Below are 21,743 nucleotides of genomic sequence, written 5' to 3'. Positions count from 1 at the left end.
TTATTAGTCGTGACCAGAAATTTTTTTTTAATTTGGTACAGCACGAACTGGATCAAAGTTCAACAAACGTATGGTCACGTGACGGTACAAAACCATGCTGCTTATCACGCACAGACTAGAGGGACACGCACGAGTCAAATCATTCAAAGTATTGTAGTGGACCTAAAACTGTGAGTAAAACTATTCTTCTTAATCCAATCTCTCTAATTCACATCACGCATTTCTTACTAATGCTATATTTCAAAGATTTGTTTCATAAGAAAGTCTAAAGGATAAATTTTAGGGTTTTTTTGACGGCGCTTTGTTCAACGTCAGACTTCTACGTAAACAAGGAACGACTAGAGACTCTATTTACTAAAAACTGAATAAGATCTACGGATAAATGTTATGTAGGACAAACACTAAAAATAAATCAGATTACAAAGAATTTATCTACCGAAAAAAGATTCATAATATTTTTATAATTCTAGCTAGTTGAAGACCTTTGTACTTGTCGTACGTGTGCATGACTTCACGACTCTATTATATTAATGTTGGGTAGCGCCTTTCTAAATTACTTCATATTTCACGAATTATAATTCAATATTTCTCTTTCAAAAACAATTTTGATAGATCCAAGAATGACCTGTTGTATCATAGAAATTATATCACCTTCAGAATTACGTATTGAACTATTTTTTTATCGAGAATTTTATATTGAAATGTTAGTTTATGCGTGAACTTGTTTTCCATTAGGTAAGCTTATATACGCGTAGAGGAGACAATCCCAAAAAGTTAACCTAGAATAGGATAAATTTATTATGTTTGAGAGAGAAATGTTTAATTTGTAAGAGATGTATTTTGCTGTTAAATTTATGGCGAAAGTATTTAACGATACCCGGTTTATCGCAAATTTATCACGCAAGCACGTAATACTTTTATATAGATTACACTGAAATATGTAAATGAGTAGTTCCAAGATGATATATGATTTCATAGAAATGAGGAAGTTAGAAAATATGGCTGACGCGCGCAAGCACTTATCCTGTATTAAAAGTAATACAAGTCTAGAACTATTTTACAAGAATATGAAATTTTTTTATATGGTTAGCGATGGTATTTTAATAAATTGTTTTGAACAACTTTTTGTGATTTTTCAAGTGGATAATTATTGAACTTTGGCCATTTATTAGCTGGACACAGACATCTTATACGCCATCGAACAGGATGTTTGTTATTTTTGTCATTTAAATCCTCACTACCATTCTACCATAATGTTTCATGAATTTTCTTTCTTATTCAAATTTCTATTTCCTCATGAGAATAGTAATTTGATTTGGTGCTAATTAACTGAGCAAAAGAAAGGGAGTCTTTTCAGGTAGTAGAGGTCAATAATACAATCATGCAAACATCCCATTATAGTGGATACCAAGAAATATGTATTAGGCAGAAAGTTGATACAGAATATATTAATTACTTCCTGGAATTTTAGGGAATTGAAACAAAAGTATTTATATTTTTCTCCACTACATTATTCTATTGATTTGGTATATCCTTCTTAAAGTGCATATGACACGAAAAAATTTTAATGTTAAGAATGTGTAGTTTATTGGCATTAATAAGAATATCACGGTTAAATTTGTTTCAAAAACGTATTTCTCTAGAAATTCAAAAAATTTTAGCACGAGTTGTGACGTCATTTTGTTTACAAGTCTCCAGATTTAGTTGCAAATACATGAAATATGTTTGAATATAGAATCTTAATTTCAAGTAGTACACTTTTCAATTTCCCAACATTGGAAGAGTACTACGTAAGCTATCAAATGAAGCTTACTAAAATATGTCTTTTGTTGTTAATTTATATGAATTACAATTTATATTTGGTACATTACTACTGAATCTAGAGTACGTGTCAACAAAATGACGTCACAAATTGGGATTAACTTTCGCAAATATCTCAAGAAATAAGCTTTTGAAACAAATTTTGTTACGATATATTTATTATTACTAACAAACTATACATTTTAAATGATGGAATGTTTTCGTGTCATATACACTTTAAAGAATTTTTTCTGAGAACTGCTGATAGCTTTGTAGAGTTTGCACTATTATTTTTGTGACATGATAAGGAAGAGGGCACAATCTAGCTAAAGTTAACTGCCTTTATCGCTAAACTTTTTCATTTTAATTGTGATTGATGAAGCTCAAATCTCACATATGATCCAGACCAAGCCGGCGCTAGAACCCAGACCACAGCAGTGAGAGGCGAGCAGTATACAGTGGCGGATCTTGGATTTTTCAAAGGGGGGTTCTGTTTCTTAAACTGTGTATAATTCTCTTTTGTTTAGTCAATGTTTGACAAAAAAATGGCTCTAATCACCTAATTTACTATCTAGTAACGGAACTTAAAGGTAAATTAAACATCATAATAGGAAATAATAGCTATCATTTTGTGTTCAACATTATCTTTGTGGATACTTTTAAGCAAAATTTATATAAGACATATTTCTATTACCTGAAAGATCAAACCTTCAAGGAGGGTTCCGTGGACCACTTCGACCCCCCCTGGATCCGCCACTGGTATAGCTTATCATAATTTAATCGTACATTAGCATAACCTTCACTAGCAGCTTATCTGTTTTTTAACATGTAAAAATATTACAAAACCTTTCTACATTTTCCATTTTTCTGGTAGAGACAGATCATTTTCCCACCCCACCCCCCACCCCACCCCACCCCCCCCCCCCTAGAGCCACAGTCAGCTGAATAAAAATAATCTATTAATGCTTTTTTAATGTAGTTTTTGTTTATATATGCTTGGAATAGATGTGAAATGGATGTTGAAAGCGAACCAGTTTCATTAGAAACAAACCCAGAGAGCTCAGCAGATGAAATTCCTGTGAAACAAGACAATGGACACAGCATTGAAGACCAAATTCAGTCGCGGAAACGCCCATTGAGAGACATATCTACTGGATTTACCAAAGCAGTTATCATCTGCAACTCGTCAGAGCTTACAAAAAGCGAAGCTAACACATACAGACCCAACAACATCGTCATAGAATTGCTCAAGAAGAATCCAATGAGATATGGAAAATTTACCTTCAAGAAGTTTACATCAGAAGGGGAAATAAGAGAAGGACTAAGCTTAAGATTCACGATCCTAAAAAACAAAAAGTAAGAATGAAAATCTGTTTCTCTTCTAGTGGAGAGCAAGTAAAAGTACCATGAATTGGAACGAGAAGTTTAGGAATAAATAAAGCGACTTTTTCAACATGCGTACTAAAATATTGAAAAATATAAGCAACTGGAATTTTGTAAGAATGGAAAAATAATAATTTAAGTTTTATTTTTTTTGATAGATTTTGGTTTGCCTCCGCTGATCAGTATGGGAAGTTGAATTTTCGTGACATGGAAGAATGGTCGGGGCGCAACCTGCGTCGATGGCTGCCTGGAAGTTCAGCTATGTATATTATTCTTGAGGTAAAAATTATAAATCATTTATAAATATTCGTGTTAATGATAACCTGGAAAATTAAGATTTGTGTTATTATTCGATGCGCAGAAAAAAGTACTTACTTTTTCAGTTGCAGAGAAACGGCTCTGTTGATCTAAGTTAGGGCATAGCTAATTGACTTTCAGATCGAACCCTGAAACGATCTCGCTCTGGGCTGATCTAATTCATAGCACGGTTAACTCACACATCGATCCCTGAAACAACCTCTAGGCTGAACTAATTCAGAGCACGGTTAACTCACACATCGATCCCTGAAACAACCTCTGGGATAATAGAGAGTTTTAGATTCACGTTCACGGCAAACGTGAAACGTCAGTTGACCAGTAAAAAATTCTTTTAAATTACTGAAAAAGAATCGCAAAAAAGTCCAAGTAGTAGAAAAACAAAAGAGTATTTGCGCTTGGTGAGAAGGTTTGTAAAAGGGAAAGTAAAATACCGGAAAATGATGAAAACCTGGTCACCACGTTTGCCGTTTGCGGGGAGGAAAAAAAGTCAATCTAAAACTCTCTAATCTATTTCAGAGCACGGCTAACTCACACTTCCAATTGGCATTTAGGGTTTTGGGGAGGGGGGGGGGGGGGGGACTGCAGGGAAAATCCCGAGAAAAACCCTTGAATTGAGGGAGTGACCAACCTGAGATCCCAGAGATGACAGGCGAGTGCAGTATCGTTACATCCCCCTTTATTTCCATATATCCCTATCCCATAAATGCGAATCATACTGCCCAAGTATTTGCATCTCACGTTTCCATGACTTTAATTTTTTATTTTCAGAATTCCCAAATTGACAACGAAAGGGAATCACGGTCGAGTTCAGACCTGTCTAAAGACGCCCCATACAGTGGTATATCTTGTACAACGGTACGAGCCGGCACTTCAACTACAACACCAGTATCTTGGCATGATAATAACTCCCAAAGAGCCTTGCTGGACTTTCTATCGTCGTCTGAAAAGTCGAAGTTGTGCAATACTCAAAAAATGAAGATGTTTGCTATCAATGCTGGACAGCAAGAATCGAGACCTCAAAATGAGTCATCAAAATCGCCCGCTCGACTGGACTTGCGCACTCTAGCTTTACATACGAAGAATGAACGAACTGACTTGGAATCTCGACTTGTTTTAAGAAGACAGCATAGTTTTTCAAGCAAGGAAACATCGACTCATGAAGCTTCTTTTTCACCAAAGCGAAGAAGGTTTCATATGTCTCAGAGTGTGCCATGTTTTGCTAGGTTAACAGGAAATAATAAACCCTTTATAGGTGATAAAAATTTAGAAAATTTAGATAAAAAACTAGAACATCATATTTTAGAAAACAAAAGAGGAAAAAATGACGTTGCGCAGTCCTCTCACGAAACCATGAATACACTTTCAAGAACGCTTTATGAAAATTCTCCAGAAAAACACACCAAGTTGATTTCTAAAAAACCTTTTATTCCAAAAGATAGTAATCTTGGACCAAGAGCAAGCTCCAATGAATCCTTAGAAAGTATAGGAGAAAATAAGGAATCAACGCATTCATCTCCTCGGGAAAGTCCTCAAAGGATCACGAATTACCCCGATGCTTCTAGAATACCTGGATTTTTTCAGCCATATTACTTGGTTCCCGATCCTCGTACAGTATTGGGGCGTAGACCAACATCTGATGAACAAAAAGAAACAGAAGAAAAAGTTTCCAGTGGGGTTTCATGTGCTGATAGGGTCTCTCCCATACAAGCAATTTACGTCCCCAGCACAGGCTTCTACCCATGGGGACAAATCAACCAAGGAAGCGCAGCGCACTTACCGGATAAGGGACCTGGTCAGGTTGCTTTTGTACCTTTTGAAGTGTTACCCTATTCAACTAGTAGAAAGTTGTTCCCTGGTGTTACCTCGACAAACATAGACAGGAACTACGAGACATCTAGACAAGAGGTACCAGACCTGAACAAGATCGACCAAAGGAGCTTAAAAGAAACTCACTCACACGAAGTAAAAGAAGAAAAACAAATCCCAGAGAAAAAGACAAACGGTGTGTGCTAAAGTTATAAAATTTTGCATTGGTAGTACTTGTTATGATGTATCAAAGTCCTTCACCAGACTTTATAAGTCATGCATAAAATATTTGAGGTTATAACCAATGTTTTTCTTGATGTGGTGGCATCTAGAAGATTTGTGATCATTGGAGTAGTACAACCTCGTCCCGAGGGCCCTCTCACGCCTCTCTCTCCTCTGTGTAAGAGGGCCCTGGGGACGAAATCGTGGAGTAGCAAGCATTGTATTGCTAGATATCGGATGTGTAATTTTCACTTTACTAACAAAGCATCTCATTTTACTAGTTCACTTCCTTTATCACCTGTTTTTAGCCTTGTCAGTGATATGGGGATTCTTTTTTATTTCATAGGTCCATTGATAGAAAACTCGGAGGTTTCCATGGAAACAAGCCCATTTGAACTGAATGACACTAAAAAGGTAAATTCTATTAGCATTTAGGCTAGAGTAAGGGAAGTTGAGAAGGGAGCAATTGAACTGGACTGAGAAAAGCTTACATCATGTGCAATATTTTTGTTTTTGCAGATTAAAGATAAAGATCTGGTTCAAAAATTCCTCGAAATGCCGTCCAGAATAGACGAAAGCCGAATTAAAGAAGGTCAGTTTTGCTTTTTTATCTTGGATAAAAAAATGTGTGACGTTGCACAAAAACGTTCGCGGGAAGCCCAATGCACTATGAAAAAAAAATTTTTCGGTGTAACACTATCCTATTCAAAACGAATTCCTATTTATCTCTTATCTTATTTTCACGGTGTATAATTTACCTTCTTATCATTACTGTTTCATTAGTTATCTCCTCTTATTTGCTCTGTAGATTACTGCAGCTCTCTTAACAAATGAATTTTGGTTTAACTATAGGTAAAGATTTGAAGTATGATTGCGAAATGTTTCCCAGTTCTGGACCTTGCAAGGTACATCCATTCCTAAACAAAATTAATAATGATGATTAAAAATAAATAATTAAAATCATTTTGACAAATTGTAATTAAGTTCTAAGCATATTCAATGTAATGTTTTGTGCAGGGCGGACAGTCGTTCGTTGTTGTTCTAAATCACCCGCTAGAAGAAGACTTCGATCAAGCTACTTTTCGCGCCAAATTTAACGACCACACTTCGTTGGTGAAGCTGACGCGTGTTGATCGTTCTACCCTTAAGGGAAAAGCTGTTCCAGGTATGCGTGCGAATACATGTGCTATTCCATTTTATTGGTAAATAGACCATTTAGATAGGAATGCAGCTCAATTTGGAGCACATAACAATAGCTTTCCAAATCTCATACGATTGAAATTCTCATATTATGGATATATATTATGGATACTATGGGAAGCCATTTCAATGTTATGGTATACCATACTGTGTGCAAGCTGTAAGCCAATACCGTATTTCTCATATTATATATTATGGATATTATGGGAAGCCATTTCAATGTTATGGTATACCATACTGTGTGCAAGCTGTAAGGCAATAGCGTATTTCTCATATTATATATTATGGATATTATGGGAAGCCATTTCAATGTCGTGTTATGGTATACCATACTGTGTGCAAGCTGTAAGCCAATACCGTATTTCTCATACATATTATGGGAAGCCATTTCATATTACCGTGCTTTACCATTGTATAACATGGTGTACGTGCTGTTAGTCGATACCATAAGTTTCTCTTATAAGAAAAATTATGTGTTATGTTATATGTTATGTTATAACATAATGTTTTGACAAAGAGGTATTCCTGCTTTACGAAGTCACCTGACTTCAACAAATGAATACAAGCAGCGGGTGATGTCTGAGTCGACTACGTGCTCCCGATACAGAGCCGTTGTGCCAAGTAATTCTTCTCAACACTTCTAAACACTCAAAGTTTATCATTCCATTCGTTTTCCCCCCAGAGTCGTCAGAGTCAGGTCACGTGACTGTTCGGGTCGAGGCAGATGGTCATCTTATCGGCTGCACGTCCTTTATTTACGAAGATGGTTTTGCCGATGGGCTAAGAAAAGTGATGTTTTCTGGTGAAAATGGTGAAATGATGCTACGATTCATGACTGCTTCTGAAAATGAAAGACATGAATTGCAGGGTAGGACTAATGTATATTTTGCTTTTTCATTATCCTCCAACGCGCCGTACCCCTCCCCCGCGGTTGAGTATTTTCCTTCTTCTCTCCTCTCCCCCTCGCTCTCCAAGGTGTTCCATTGGCGCTTTGCCAGACTCCCTAGTACACTGCACTCAAAGACCCGCATCGTGTCTTTGCTTAATGTAAGGCTCTCTGCGCCATCCGGTAGGCGCATAAGGCGACCGAAACCCCCACCCCCACGGGGGTGCCGAGAAATGTTTAATATTTGCCCCAGGGTTCATTTATTCTTGGCTTTCACGTGACGTCACTGACCTATTTCGACCTATCCAAATATGGGCGTCCGCCATCTTTGTGCCCCTCCGAGTGTGAAATGTTATGATAATAGTAGGCCATTTTTATAGTGTTTAGAGTTTTAGCTCGCTTCAGAGACAAATGACGTCTCAAAACTTTGGAAAATGGCTGTGCCAGTGCTCTCGAAATATGGATCAGGTCTTGAAAGTCATGTAAAGGAACGTTATTTGAAGAAGATCGAGGCAGTAGGCGTTGATCCAGTCACCATACCAAGTGAGCAGTTTGATCCTGAATGTTTGCCTCCAATAGAGCAGTCAGATTTGTTTAGTTACTTGGTTTTGCAGACGAGCTATTATACGAACGATCAGTTTAAAAATTACAAGAGTTTGGAAGCATATAATCAAGTGGTGTCTGGATTTGTGGCTTCAGTAAGAGGACGAATTATCTCAAGCAAGCATGTGGTCGTGGCGAAAGTTCGCCATTCCCAACGCATGAATGACCCTCTGGCCGATATTTGGATCATTGCCGGCAAGGATGGCACGATTTTTTCTGCTCATTGTTTGGGTTGTAAAGCAGGCCTAGCAGAATCTTGTTCGCATGTTGCCAGCGTCTTATTTTACATCGAATGTTGGACAAGAATCAACGGGAAATTAGCCTGTACCCAAGTTAAGTGCACGTGGCTTCTTCCCACGTATGTCAACCAAGTATCTTACGCAAGGGCCAAGGACATAGATTTCTCTTCTGCGAAAAAACTCAAAGAGATTCTAGACAGTAACATTGATAAATTGAATGATGAAAATTTAGGACAGTCTCGTAAAAATCAAGCTGGACCTGGACGAGACCCGAACCCTTCAGCCCAAGTTTCAGCAGCGGAAAAGGAGGAATTTTACACAAAACTCTACAACTGCCAAACAAAAGCTGCTTTGTTAAGTTTAATCGACCCCTTCGCTGACCATTTCATTTCCAAAAGTCGGAATGTTCCAGTTTTATGTGATCTTTACGAGCCTTGTAATTTAGATCTAGATTATCTAGAACTGTTGCGAAAGTGCTTAGATGTCAAGCTGAACATTTCAGACGAGGAGATAAAAGCGGTTGAGCAAGACACAAGAGATCAAGCTAAGGGCCCAGGTTTTTTTAGACATCGTGCTGGCAGAATTGGAGCCTCTGTATGTGGTGCTGCCTACAACACCAACCTAGCTCAGCCCTCCCAGTCACTGATCCAATCTATCTGCTACCCCCACTTGTACAAGCTGGATAACAAGGCCATTCGACATGGCATCAAGTACGAACAGTATGCCATTAATGCATATGAAAGCTTAATGAAAACAAAGCATATTAACTTTGAACTTAAGAGATATGGTTTGTTCATCAACAGGGAATTTCCTTTCATCCATGCAACCCCAGACTTTTTAGTTTCTTGCAATTGCTGCGGATTGGGATGTGGAGAGGTGAAATGTCCCATTTCCATCCCCAACTGTGACTTTAAGCAGTATGTTCTACAAAAAAACTCTTGTCTTGAGGTGGTAAATGGCCTAATGAAGCTAAAGAAGAGCCACAATTATTACTTACAGGTTCAACAACAGTTGTTTACTCTGCCAGAAAGAAAATATGCTGACTTTGTTGTTTGTGCTGTGGATTCAGATGGAAATGCACACATTGTGTGTGAGAGAATTTACCCAGACCCCCACCACTTCAAAACTGTCGTGAAAAAGCTTGAAGCATTTTGGAGGATTGGCATACTCCCTGAGATCTTGGGACGGTGGTACACAAGAAAGTGCAATGTTATCATTAAAGTTCCAGGTGATCAAGCAGTCTGCTTTTGTAGAGGACAGTGCAGTGATGAGATGGTCTCCTGCAGTAATGCTGACTGTCCTTATGGCCAATTTCACATAGAATGTTTGGCTGTAGGTGGGAAGTCCATACCTAAAAGATGGTATTGTCCTCACTGCAGCAGGCTGCCACAGTTTAAGAGAGGAATTGGGGCTTCAAAAGCCAAGCCGAAACCATCTACTGTCAACCAAGCTGCAATGCAATGCAATGCTATCTGTGTTTGTAATGCAAAGGCACTCATAAGTGATAAACTGGTCGAGTGCCACAATGCCAACTGTACAAATGGTCATTTTTTTCATCTTAGCTGTTTGGGATTGAAAAGAATGCCAAAGAATCACCAGTCAACGTGGGTGTGTGGTGCCTGTAAAGCTAAAGAAAACAAATCATCCACACCTACCACTTCTACTTCTTCAAAGACAACCTCTGCCAAGCCAAGCAATTCACCATCACCAGAAACTTCAGAATCACAAACAGATGATTGTAATAGTGACAGTGAAGATGATATTGAAATCACACAGGTTACAACCGGTGTTGTTGACAAGTATAGTGCCCTTGCAACACTAAACAATGCTGATTATGACCTCATCAGTGATCCTGCTGGATGGCTTAATGGTGATATAATTCAAGCTACCCAAGTATTATTGCAGAATGTAAACCAGTCAATTGAGGGATTTCAGGGCCCAACTCTAGGAAGAGTAAGGAACTTTGATGTAGTTTCGGGAGAATTTATTCAGATTTTGCATACAGGGACTGATCACTGGGTATGTATTAGCAGTATAGGATGCTTACCTGGTGTTGTAAATCTTTATGATAGTCTCTACCATCATGCAATTAGCCAGGAAATAGAGGAGCAAGCAAATGACTTAATCGGTGGAAGACTAGTTAATTTAGAATTTGTACCAGTTCAGCAACAAAGTAATGGTAGCGACTGCGGAGTTTTTTCAGTTGCTTTTGCTACGTGTTTGGCTTTTGGTACTAACCCCAGTCATGTAACTTTTGATGTTGCTAAAATGCGTCCCCATTTATTAGCTTCCCTTAAAGGTGGACAAATAAGCATGTTTCCAACTTTTTAATTCATTCTTTAGCAAAGAAAATTATTAGTGATAAGTAATAGTCAGTAATATGACATAAATATTATAATAAATAATTTTTAATAAATAACCAAAAGCAAAAAGCTGATAATCAAAATAAATACTTCATTTAAGCGATTTAAATCAGACATCTTTTCATTGGAACTCAGTGAATAAAATGTAAAAATGTTTGTGTCTGAACTGTCCAGCATTATCAGCTTCTTACTTTAGGCTCAGTCAAAACAGATTAATTCTGCTTTGAGAAATACACCAACATATTAAAATCTTTTCTTTCGAGATTCAATCTACATCTCTTATTATGAAATCTAGTGACAATATTAAAATAAGCAGGAACCCATGTTCAGGGAAATGGTGTATCAGGGAAGAAACAGTAACATGACAATGAGTCATATGCATAGAGCAATATTTCTAGCAATAAAATTAATTAATAAACATTTCAGTTGCTATTGAATATTATTAGACCTCTGTTTACCTTTGGCATAATATTTTTCAATTTCTCTCTGGCTAAAAAATTGTTAGTTGAATCAAAATCAGTATTCATGTGTTAGCCACAGTTATCTTCTTAGCACATAATCTCAGATGAAAAATTAGGCCATAGGTAAAGAGTTATTTTCACTTTCTTTTTCCTTCATGCCCTTTTTCATATCAAAATTTAATTTTTAAGATTGTTTGTCCCCTCCATATTTGGACTTGTTGAAGAACGTGAATAAAATTGTTGCTTTATTTCTAGTGAAATAGTAATTGTGATTTTTTTGTGTTTTGTGCCTGTCGCAATGTAATAATGATTTCTCCTGGTATAATGTTATTATAGAAAAAACTTTAAACATTGTTACCACCCCTGCTTTTTATGAAAAATGTACTACTCAAATGGCACTATGGAAGGACAAAAATTAACAAGTGCAGAGCAAACCCTCAAAATGCGGTCAACGATTGGTACCTGGAATTCAGGTGACCCATTCTGGTTGCTGCTTACAAAGTTTGTGGGCAGTGTTCCTTCCAGAATAGTGTATTTTCGCTGCAGTAGACCAATCACTCTTTCGACGTGTATCCTAACACTGGCTATCCTCCTTGAATGTTCAACGTCAATGGGATCTAACTGGGCTTTCCCTTTGGTAAATGCTGGAATTACCAGTTTTCCATGCTTTAAACCAACACTTTCTGTGATGGTAAATCCCCGATCAGCCATGACTGTATCCCCTGGGGTCAACTTATCTAAGAATCCACAATTCTCAGTTAAATATTTATCTGAGGTGCGGCCACCCCAAGCTTCAGAAACAAAGCAAATTGTACCTTGGGGAGTGATACCAATAAGGATCTTTATGGTGTTGTGGTGCTTATAAGATGAGAACGTTTGAGCTCTGGCCATAAGATTTGTTGGTTTTTCAATAAAAACTTCAAAGCAATCGATTATGACAGTTACTTTGCGCCTAAATGTATATTGAAAGCACATTGGCATAGTTTTCCACAACTGTTCCCTTTCAGGCCAATGGATAAAGCAGGACAACCTAGAATCCATTGCCAATATCCAAGAGGTAAATATTCTTGATACACTTGACAGGGACACCACGAAACGATACGCTAGGTCTTGAAAGGGAACGTTTAGTCTCAGCTTCATCAGTACCAGCACAAATTCTTGAAATCTATTAAGAACTGTAGATTTCCGTTGAACATGTGGCGCGACAGGCACCGCGGAAATACGCTTACGATCACTCTATTGTACTGGTCAGCGGCGTCTCAAAACAACTCACAAAATGGCGGACATTTTATGAAATTTTTGACTTCGAAAAAGTAACTTAAATAAGGGAGAAAAACAAATCTGTATCAATAAAACTGTTTACAAATGCCAATGACTCTTTTATTTGTCCATAGACCAATATATAATTATGCTCGATAAGCAAAAAGCGTCTTTTTTCTAAACGAAATAGCGATAATTTCTCGAGCATATCTACATTACACCGAGCATTCAAAGCGCCATCTTAGTAAAAACTTACATATATAAATTGTCAAAACTTAGCCAAAACAAACAATACTTAGATCTGTAAGTCAAGTGACTTTTAGACTGATAGATTTTACATCATATATACTTTGCACAAGAAACTTAATGCTTGCACACATCATGAACTAGAGTAATAAAGTTGAATGACGAAAAAAATACTTTTGTCGACATCAATAGATCGGCTGACGACAGCACCTGTTGTGATTTTTTAGTGCTGATTGAAAACATGCTGTGTTATTTTGCCAAAACTAGACAGTTATCACAGGATTGTAGGGGCATATTAAGAAAATCAAACAGTGAAATTCATAGATGTGGAAAAATCCCCTATGATGAACGACTTTGTCAGCATCATTTTGATAAAATACGGCAAAACAACAACAAAAGATGTTCATGTCCATCAACTTGGGGACATTCAAAATCCTTACATCCCCACCAAATTCCCCAAACTTACCACTCCATATTAGATCAGGCTGGCAAAAATGACCCCCAATATACACCTGGCACTAGATGGTGCAATATATGTCATAAAGAAGCACCAAAAAGGTTCATTGATGCAGATATTGGCTCAGAATATATTACACCTCCCAAACAACAAAAAGTAAGTCTTGCTATTAAAGTTTGACAATAGTATTTTAATTTATGTTTATATATTCATGTAAGACTTCAAAAAAACTATTTTGAAACATCTAATGAAAGGTCAAATAAATATATAAATACATATACACTTATCTATAGTATTACTTTTTTATCAGTAATTATCATTAAAACTTAAATAACTTTGAAAAATAAAAATATCATAATTGAATTAATTTACACAGATAGTTGGAACAACAGACCAGTTACATGAAGATAAAGAAAATACAGATATATCAAGTCTGCAGGTAGGGATCAATGAAAATAATGATATATATGTCGTTGCATGAATATAATTATGTTCACTGAACACTTTTGTAATGACCTATAATTTTTATATTTCAAGTCTCAGCAAGAGAACCAATGTGACAGAAAAGAAGAAAGTGAAGAAGAAGAAATCAAAGTCAAAATGAGCACCTGGAAAAAGATTCAATCAAAATTAGAAGGTACATATTATTCTATTGAGAATTAGACAAAAAATCTATTTGATAAATGAAAGCATTTTTATTGATAAACTTCATTACTTACATGATTCAATCTTGTTTCAATTTAAGAGCCAACATTTGAGGACAATTTGAGAAAATTGGGCACAATAGTTGACAAGCACAAGGACCGACAATCACTGGTGGGGCATGACAACATGAAGGCATTGGTTATGCAGCATGTACCAACACTATACACAACGTTACTTAATAGTATATCAAGTGAAAGACATGGAGAGAAAAAGGTGCACATGCAAGAAAGGAGAGTTACATCACTTATCTGGCATTTAATATACTACAGGTAATTATTCCTAAACATATTTTTTTTACTTAATTTGATTTTAACATGTACATATTATGCATTCAACAGGAATCAAAGACATGGCAATTTCCAAGATGAATGTGGGATATTTTTGGAATTACAAGGTTTATCATCTATGGGACTCTCAGCCGGAATAACCTTGGGATTTGCCCGAAACCCAAAAACAAAAACATTGAAGAAACATGAGATTTCAAATGGCTATATCAAAAAAGTTCAAGATAAACTTTATTCTGTTATGAAAAAGGTACATTAATTAGTCATTCTAACAAAAAAACAGCAAAACACAAGACATAACAACTTTTTTTAAAGATCTAATTAAACTTATTATTATGCCATGATCCCTAATTAAAAAAACTATTCTTTGTAGCATCATATCAGCATTTAATCATTATTGTATTACATGTATGTGTTGTTTTTGAAACAATTCATAACATATAGTTAAACTGCCAATATTTATAAATCTTTCTTTTATAGGGAACCTTTCTTATTTTGATGATTGATGACTTTCACAACATAAATGCAATCAAGACACCACAGGGGAGACAGATATCAAATGCTGTTCACATGGCCAGCATCATGTTGGATATCCACCAGTACGATGCAGTCAAGTCAGTGAATAAGGTTCACAGAGAAGTAACAGTTCATATACCTGGAAGACAACCTCAACAATTAATATGCAAAGGAGGAATCTGCAGTCAAGCTGTTGTACAAGAAATCAGTGCAACATGGTCTCAGTACTGTCAACACACATTTCTGGAGGGTCTTCCTGCAAGATACAAACAGATAAATCCTTGCTTGCTGAGGAAATCCTTGAAAGAACTCAGGTATGCATCAAATTATAATCATCCAACATTAAGTAAGCACAACTGGGGGATATAAAATTTTTATTTACAATAAAAATTATACAACAACAGAGTCAAATAATAAAATACTTAGCATAACAAGTGAAAACACAGTCTATATCCTTACAATACCATTCCAATAATTAGCTCGAAATAGTACTAGTCGAAAAAGTAAAACTATTAAGTACTATAAGTACTTATGACACTGGATGACTCTAATATTTTGTATTCTATGCCCATAGCAAGGGAGTTCAATATTATTGTCATATTATTTCACAGAGTTTATGCAAGAGAAGACCAATCCCAGTCTCTAAAATCAACTGTACTCATAGATGAGATAGAACAAGATCTACATAGTCTTAATGATTATAGAGACACCCACCAGTATATGTTCCAAGTACTGCCAGAGCTGTCAACATTTTAAAACACCAATGTCCTTCCTGTAGCTGGAGACTGGCCAACATGGTACTTCCACAAGAAAAATATTTGTATATCATCAGAAAAACATGACTCCATGATTCCTGAGCTTGGGCAGTTCCATGTCTACTTGAATGCCACTGAAGATGTTATCATAAGATACCATCCAATATTTCAAGAGATGTACAAGTCAGTATTTGGCCAAAGAAAGATCTTGCCATTGAAACCAAAGCCAGAGAAGATTTCATTGTGCATCACACTTGCATTTGCAGGCTGGTTACAGATCAGAGATGTAATTATTGCAGCTTTTCAAGAGTGTAAAGATGTAGAGTTTGTCTGTTTGTTCCATTTATTTGAAGAACTAGTCCCACTCACATTTCTTCATTACCCTGTTTTTGTCAAGGGAGGTAGCTTTCAATACATTGAAGAATCAATGAAGAGATTGGCCATTATGTTTATAGCTATGGAACGCCACCATTATAATAAAGCCACTCTGTCATGGATTAGTGACAAGAACTACCATCAAAGCTCCTTTCAAGAATATCACAATGCCAAACAACATCTGTGCTCTGTAATTAGCGAAAAGAAAGTGGAGATATTCCATTCACGATTGAGAAGCGGAATAAGTAAAAATGACAAAGCCGCACAAATTCAAGAAACAGCCCGTCTACTGGCCAGGTCCAATTGTGAACCGAACTACTTCGAAGAAGACTATGTCAATGGCTACAAACGAGGAATTAGTGACCAAGATTTGCTTCTACTGTCTGGTAATAATAATTAAAAAATTCATTGTCAAACTAGATTCAATCTGTATATCCATCAATTCAATTCCAAACATGAATACTGTGCTTATAAACATACATGTATGTCTATAGTTGTAACATGTAGTCTTTTTTTCAGGTCTAGCAGCTGAAAGTATCATGGAAATGTTTGAACGTGTAGCAACAAATCTTGGTCAGTCATATGAGCTCCCAAGACCAATTAACAAGGCTGGCAAACCATACGGGAAATCTTCATTCCATCTTGCAAGCTTTAACAAAGCCTTCTGTAGGAAAAGTCTGCCTTTGGGTTATAGATGGCCATTGTTTCAACCCAACAGCACTGTGGATTGTGATAGTCATGACTGTCAAGCACCAGTAGAGTCCTCAACCAAGCGACTGACATGTGGTCACTCATTTCACCATGAGTGTTTGACAGATAACGAATGTAGCATTTGTCTGTCAAACCTCATTAAAGATGTACAGCAACTCTCCTACGCATGGAACATTCAGCTGTTAAAGCCAGTTGAAGATGACGACATTGATTTTGAGAATGATAATGATGACGATGATGAGGATCCTGGTGATGATGAAGATCCCAGTGTACCTACAAGCTGCAAAGATTATAAATATTTCAAGTCTGCTTCTTTTAAGCAACACATTCAAAGTAAATTGTCATCAATAAAAGCAATACTTCACAAGCAACAACTAATTCCAGAGGAATAAATGATTTTAGTGGCGATTTTTTTAACCACACAATCAATATGTTAATGAAAATGTAAATAAATATGTAAATAGATATGTAAATAAATATGTAGATGATATGTACAAAATATGTAAATATAAATACGACCATGGAACTTTTAGAAACTGATAAATTTCAATCATCACTGATTGTGTTACACAGAAAACAGTGTAGTTACACATGTGTGATACGGTATGGTTTATTTTTACTTTTACAAAATTATGTGAAATCAATCACAATTTGGGGTAGTGATGGAAATACTATTGTCAGAAAACCTTCTACAAACTTTAATAATTAGTTCAATTTTAAGGTCCAAAAATAAAGCAAATTACTTCACCCAAGCAGGTGTTATCATTCTCTACTTTTTACAGTGTACAATTAAAAGGTAAAAGTATCAATTTTATCGGATATGCAACCACTGGTTAGATAGAAAGTTAAAAGAGAACGAACATCGATTAGATAGAAAGTAAAAAGAGAACGAACATCGAAGAACTGACAGAGGTAGAAAAAAATTGAGTTTTTGTAAAATGGATACTTAAGTTGACTTTATAAGTTCAAATCAAGCACAACGGTGTCTTATTATCTTTACAGGAGTAAAAGGATCACTTTTGGTTCATTTTAGAGGGTGAAGGAGCATCTAAAGTTGGAAAAAATTCAAATTATTATTATTATTATTACTCACCTTCGATAGTATGCTGATTGTTGTGGCGTAAAAAAAAAATCTATTTTTCCCATAATATTCCCTCTTTTCCTGAAAATGTAGCATCTGCGTATTCTTTGTTATGATAACAATGAGTTTGATGCTTTTAAAATGATATTTCTTGTGATAAACACGCACCAATACCAATACAAACCACTACCAGCCGCCATGATGGCCGACTTGGAAAGAAGACGCGTATACCGCTGACCATAATGATCGAGCTCGAAAAAACGTATTTCCGCGGTGCCGGCGCGACATGCTCAAACACCACCATCAGGACTTCATAGGAAGGTAGTCCTGTGTAAAATCGAACTTTATCAGCTGTATCGAAGAATTCTCTGTCCGGAGCTTGATATGCAGATTTTAAAAACATGTATTCAAATTCATCTGTCTGTGTGTCAGCGTTCTGTGAACCTTCACAATAAGTTAAGTCTAAGTCCATCTGTGTTGACTCGTCCTTGAAAGTCACTACGGGTGTCTGGGTGCTCTTGTCGAGTATTTCTTCACGCTCATCATTCGCACTGCTGCAAGAAGGCTCAATATTAAAACATGAATTATTCTGTGTTTCGGTAGAAAACTCTATATCTTGGACAGCATTCCCAGTTTGATTCAAGTCCTTCTTTTTCCTCTCGACTCCAAGTTGCTGATGTTCTATGATTCGCTTCCTGCGCTCTCTTGCCCTTTCAGCTCGTTCTGTCTTAGCTTTCGCTGCTTCCTTCAGATCTTCTTCCTGACTTTCCTTTTTGCCAAGGTTAATAGTTGGAACCCAATCAATATTATATCTGTCCCAGACTTTTGCAGGCTTTCCAGAGACAAAGTGAAGACCACAAACACGTTCGGTTTCAAGAACCCTCTTCGCGTCAGTATCGCCTCGACTGATGGCCGAAATCCAAAGCCTTCTCCGCTCTCGTGTCAACTCTTCGTGCTCTTCGCCTTGATTCGATATCACTTTAGGTATTGAAGAAAAGGAAACTTTTTTCTTACCGCTCTTTGAACCGCAACCAACTACGATACAATGCACCATGTTCAGTGAAAAGTTCACACATATCTCTCTGTCGCGTCTGTTTGTTTACTATCGAGGGGCACAAAGATGGCGGATAGCAACCGTTGTCAAGACCGGTGTCACGTGGGTGAAAGCCAAGAATTGAACATTTATTTATATTATGCCAAGCCATGCATTACGGCGCGGCTTGATTGGCATAATATAACTTTGACAAAACGCCTAAAAAGACTCTTCTTGATATATAATTGCAGCAGAATTAATAGACTGGTTAGAACTTGTGGTATACCTATCGGCGCAAAGAGGATCGACGTCCACTATTGACAAGATCTTCAGCTCTAGATATGGTGTCGCTGTCAAAGCGCAATGCTCTACGAGACCCATTCAGCCGCATCAACTAGCTCTTACTAAGAACAGACGTGCTGAGCTTTGTCAACACCCTAAAAACATACACATAAGGTTTATGACCAGTATATAAGCATCAAGAGTTCCGCGCTATCGCATGCTCAAGGGGTCAAACAGTGGGATAGGGGGTTATAAATATTTTGATAGCTAACTTCCGAGATATGCTTTGCTTGTCACGTACAAAGTTTTCAGTACGAGGGTACGTGCTAAATTAATTCTATTCTTTTCTCTTGTCACGAATGACTGAGCATTATGCAAGAAGCCTCACAATGAATCCTTTGTGATGACAAACGAAAAATATATCGGGAGTGGAAAATGGTATTTTTTATCAAGCACAATTTTCATTAAATATCAAGAGCAAGTAAGCTAATTTCAAATCAAATACCAAAATATGGCAATTTTTTCAACCAATGATGCCATTTTTTTGACCCCTTGAGCATGCGCTTAGAGCAGTAGCTCGGAATTCTTGATACATGCATAAATACTGTATATAGTTTGTGATTGTTACTATATGCTATATCATCAATGAACTATGCTACGTTACATTGAGGTCATTTTCTGCCATGTTGAATTGTATTTCAGCGTGACAATTATCATGCGTTACTCGTGTGTGCTAGCCTTTTTTTTCCAGCGTGACTTGTACAATGTCGTGCGTTACTCATGTGGTGGTCTGCCGATGATATATCGTAGTTTATTCCATTTACTATAATATATATTCCTTCATAACGTGCATTCTCATAGTCTTTTCTTATCATTTCCATAGGAAAGATAGCGAAATTAAAGAGCCGAATAAAGTGGTTAGCCCTGATCAATCTGCTGCTAACAATGGTAAGATGCCGCTCTAACAAGCAATTTTTCCCTAAAAATTCTGAGTTTGTAACTGTACATGTTATTTTAAATTCGTAAATAGTCTTTCGTTATGTAAAATGATAATGATAACAAAGTGCTTATTCCTTTGGGGGGAGGCGAGAGGACAAGAATTGCCAATCGTTTTTCTATCTAACAGACTATTATGGTGTTATTTAGATTTTGGTCAAGAAATGAGTTCATCCTCATCACCAAGTGTTAGTATCGACTCTGCACATGCGCAAGATCGTGACGAGTCCTGTGATAAAGATACTAAAGATAAGAATAGGAACGCGTCACCAGGTACATTGTTCTTTGAAAAAGGAGTTACGGTGTAGGTGAACTGTAGTTTCAAAACTATTTTCTCATTCTAGGTTACGAAGACAAGGCCGATAATTTGATGTTGTTGTCGTCTATCGCTAGTCGAATGGGCATAGACGCTCAAGATGGAAGTAAAAACAGTTTCCTTAATTCTTCCCCCTCCGGACAAATTTCAAATGGAGCAATGTCAGCAGCCACAAACACCTCAAGGGAAGAAGATTGTGCCACCAGCGGACAAGAGCGAGGTTGTCCACGTAGTGGATTCCTTAAAAAAGTCTTCGTTCTCCCCGCAAATTCTCTCTACCTGCCATCACAGTCTGAGCTTTGCAAACTTAGAGGATCAAGAAGCTCTTATTGCAAGGTGTTTTTCAATGCGGAAATGAATGAAACCGATGTGTATGAACAAATCAGAATGGCATTTGATGATCTTGTGGGCTTCTCGTAAGTTTAACAAGCATATTCTTCAAAACATTCTTCTTTCAGTGAAACGTCGCAATAGAGCCAACTGCGCACGCAGACCAGGAAACCTTGAAAAAGTCTTAACTCAGGAGAAATACGGTGCCTGCTGACCAAACATTTCAAACTTCCTTTTTTTTTTTTTTTTTTTTTTTTTTTTTTTTTTTTTCACTTCTTATTCCCTTTTAATTTTTTGATATTCAACACTTTTTTTTTTTTTTTTTTTTTTTTCGTTTTCCTGAGCCTTACTTATGTGTGTGTGATTTATATTTCCAAACCAGGTTTCGTTTGGCAGTCGTCGATCAGACGGGCAAGCTAGTTTTCTACGATGGATTTTGGACAGGCAAGGTCATAAGAAGAAAACTTCGTGGCAATTCGGTCTTGTATGTCGTGCCGGTAGTGGAGAAGACCATACAGATTGATTGCAAAAGTGCTGTGTGATGCCTCGATCTTCTTTGCAATTGTCGTTTAGTACAGCCTCCTTTCTCCTCTCCATTCCCCTTCGCTGCGCGCATGCTGCTAATCTATTGGACAAGCTTCAAGCATTAAATTTGGAAAGACGAAATTCAAACATTAAGAATGGGCTTAATCAAGTTAAAGAAACTTAGAAAAGGAAGATAAAGCCGCTTTAAACGAATCTTAGCGTACGTTTTCAAAAGTCAATTTTAACTAGAATTTATACATGATGCATTAGAAAGAAATCAAATGTTCTGTGTACGTCCGGTACCTGGGTCTAAAAGTTTATAAAAATATTTATGTGAAAATAGGAATCAATATTTTTGTTAACGTGAAAATAAAGAGATTGAATATGCTGCTTAAAATCAAAGTTACTGTTGCGGATTTCTCACCCATGATGCAAAATAAAAAATAAAAAAATAGGCAGACTGCACAGAGTGGAATGCCTAATAGACGTGTCATGTATTTCAATTCATGCTGCAAGATATTAGTCTATTTTTTGGTAACCCCTGCACTTAACTACTACTATTTTTGAAGAGATAACTAGCTAAAAACTAG

General features: G+C 36.8%; 6 protein-coding genes across 8 annotated transcripts; 4 read left to right on the top strand and 2 right to left on the bottom strand.

Moving 5' to 3' along the window:
• The first annotated feature begins 95 nt into the window (after positions 1-95).
• Positions 96-21,555, top strand: LOC116288676 (uncharacterized). Its single transcript, XM_089030678.1, has 14 exons — positions 96-170; positions 2,806-3,156; positions 3,342-3,462; positions 4,270-5,503; positions 5,876-5,943; positions 6,049-6,121; positions 6,382-6,434; positions 6,547-6,694; positions 7,412-7,597; positions 18,956-19,160; positions 19,870-19,934; positions 20,133-20,255; positions 20,327-20,714; positions 21,011-21,555. The coding sequence occupies exons 2-14, from the start codon at positions 2,813-2,815 to the stop codon at positions 21,168-21,170; spliced, it is 3,168 nt and encodes a 1,055-aa protein (XP_088886804.1). The 5' UTR covers positions 96-170; positions 2,806-2,812; the 3' UTR covers positions 21,171-21,555.
• Positions 7,604-11,535, top strand: LOC148911098 (uncharacterized). The gene has a single exon (XM_089030679.1). It carries the CDS (start codon positions 8,050-8,052, stop codon positions 10,786-10,788), a length of 2,739 nt encoding a protein of 912 aa, XP_088886805.1. The 5' UTR covers positions 7,604-8,049; the 3' UTR covers positions 10,789-11,535.
• Positions 10,770-12,973, bottom strand: LOC148911097 (uncharacterized). Its single transcript, XM_089030598.1, has 2 exons — positions 12,962-12,973; positions 10,770-12,517 (listed from the first exon to the last, which is right to left on the bottom strand). The coding sequence occupies exons 1-2, from the start codon at positions 12,971-12,973 to the stop codon at positions 11,666-11,668; spliced, it is 864 nt and encodes a 287-aa protein (XP_088886724.1). The 3' UTR covers positions 10,770-11,665.
• Positions 12,516-15,505, top strand: LOC148911096 (uncharacterized). The gene is made up of 7 exons (XM_089030597.1): positions 12,516-13,421; positions 13,621-13,683; positions 13,782-13,881; positions 13,990-14,218; positions 14,288-14,483; positions 14,714-15,063; positions 15,361-15,505. The coding sequence occupies exons 1-7, from the start codon at positions 13,029-13,031 to the stop codon at positions 15,503-15,505; spliced, it is 1,476 nt and encodes a 491-aa protein (XP_088886723.1). The 5' UTR covers positions 12,516-13,028.
• On the bottom strand, positions 13,920-18,725 carry LOC148911094 (uncharacterized). 3 transcript variants are annotated; one of them, XM_089030682.1, is made up of 3 exons: positions 17,684-18,725; positions 15,464-16,870; positions 13,920-15,005 (listed from the first exon to the last, which is right to left on the bottom strand). In XM_089030682.1, exon 1 carries the CDS (start codon positions 18,723-18,725, stop codon positions 17,808-17,810), a length of 918 nt encoding a protein of 305 aa, XP_088886808.1. In that variant the 3' UTR covers positions 13,920-15,005; positions 15,464-16,870; positions 17,684-17,807. The 3 variants fall into 3 exon arrangements, with proteins under 3 accessions (XP_088886808.1, XP_088886807.1, XP_088886809.1); XM_089030681.1 differs by lacking the exon at positions 13,920-15,005 and having other exon boundaries at positions 15,107-16,870; XM_089030683.1 differs by lacking the exon at positions 13,920-15,005 and having other exon boundaries at positions 15,107-16,863.
• LOC148911095 (uncharacterized) lies at positions 15,596-16,997 on the top strand. The gene is made up of 2 exons (XM_089030680.1): positions 15,596-16,265; positions 16,399-16,997. Exons 1-2 carry the CDS (start codon positions 15,596-15,598, stop codon positions 16,980-16,982), a joined length of 1,254 nt encoding a protein of 417 aa, XP_088886806.1. The 3' UTR covers positions 16,983-16,997.
• Positions 21,556-21,743: the final 188 nt, after the last annotated feature.

The sequence above is a fragment of the Actinia tenebrosa genome, unplaced genomic scaffold, assembly GCF_029948245.1.
Source record: "Actinia tenebrosa isolate PJP-AT-01 unplaced genomic scaffold, QUT_ActTen_1.0 PGA_scaffold15__27_contigs__length_11533743, whole genome shotgun sequence".
Taxonomy (NCBI): domain Eukaryota; kingdom Metazoa; phylum Cnidaria; class Anthozoa; order Actiniaria; family Actiniidae; genus Actinia; species Actinia tenebrosa.
The sequence above is the reverse complement of the archived record's forward strand: the minus strand, read 5'-3'. Positions and strand labels throughout refer to the sequence as shown.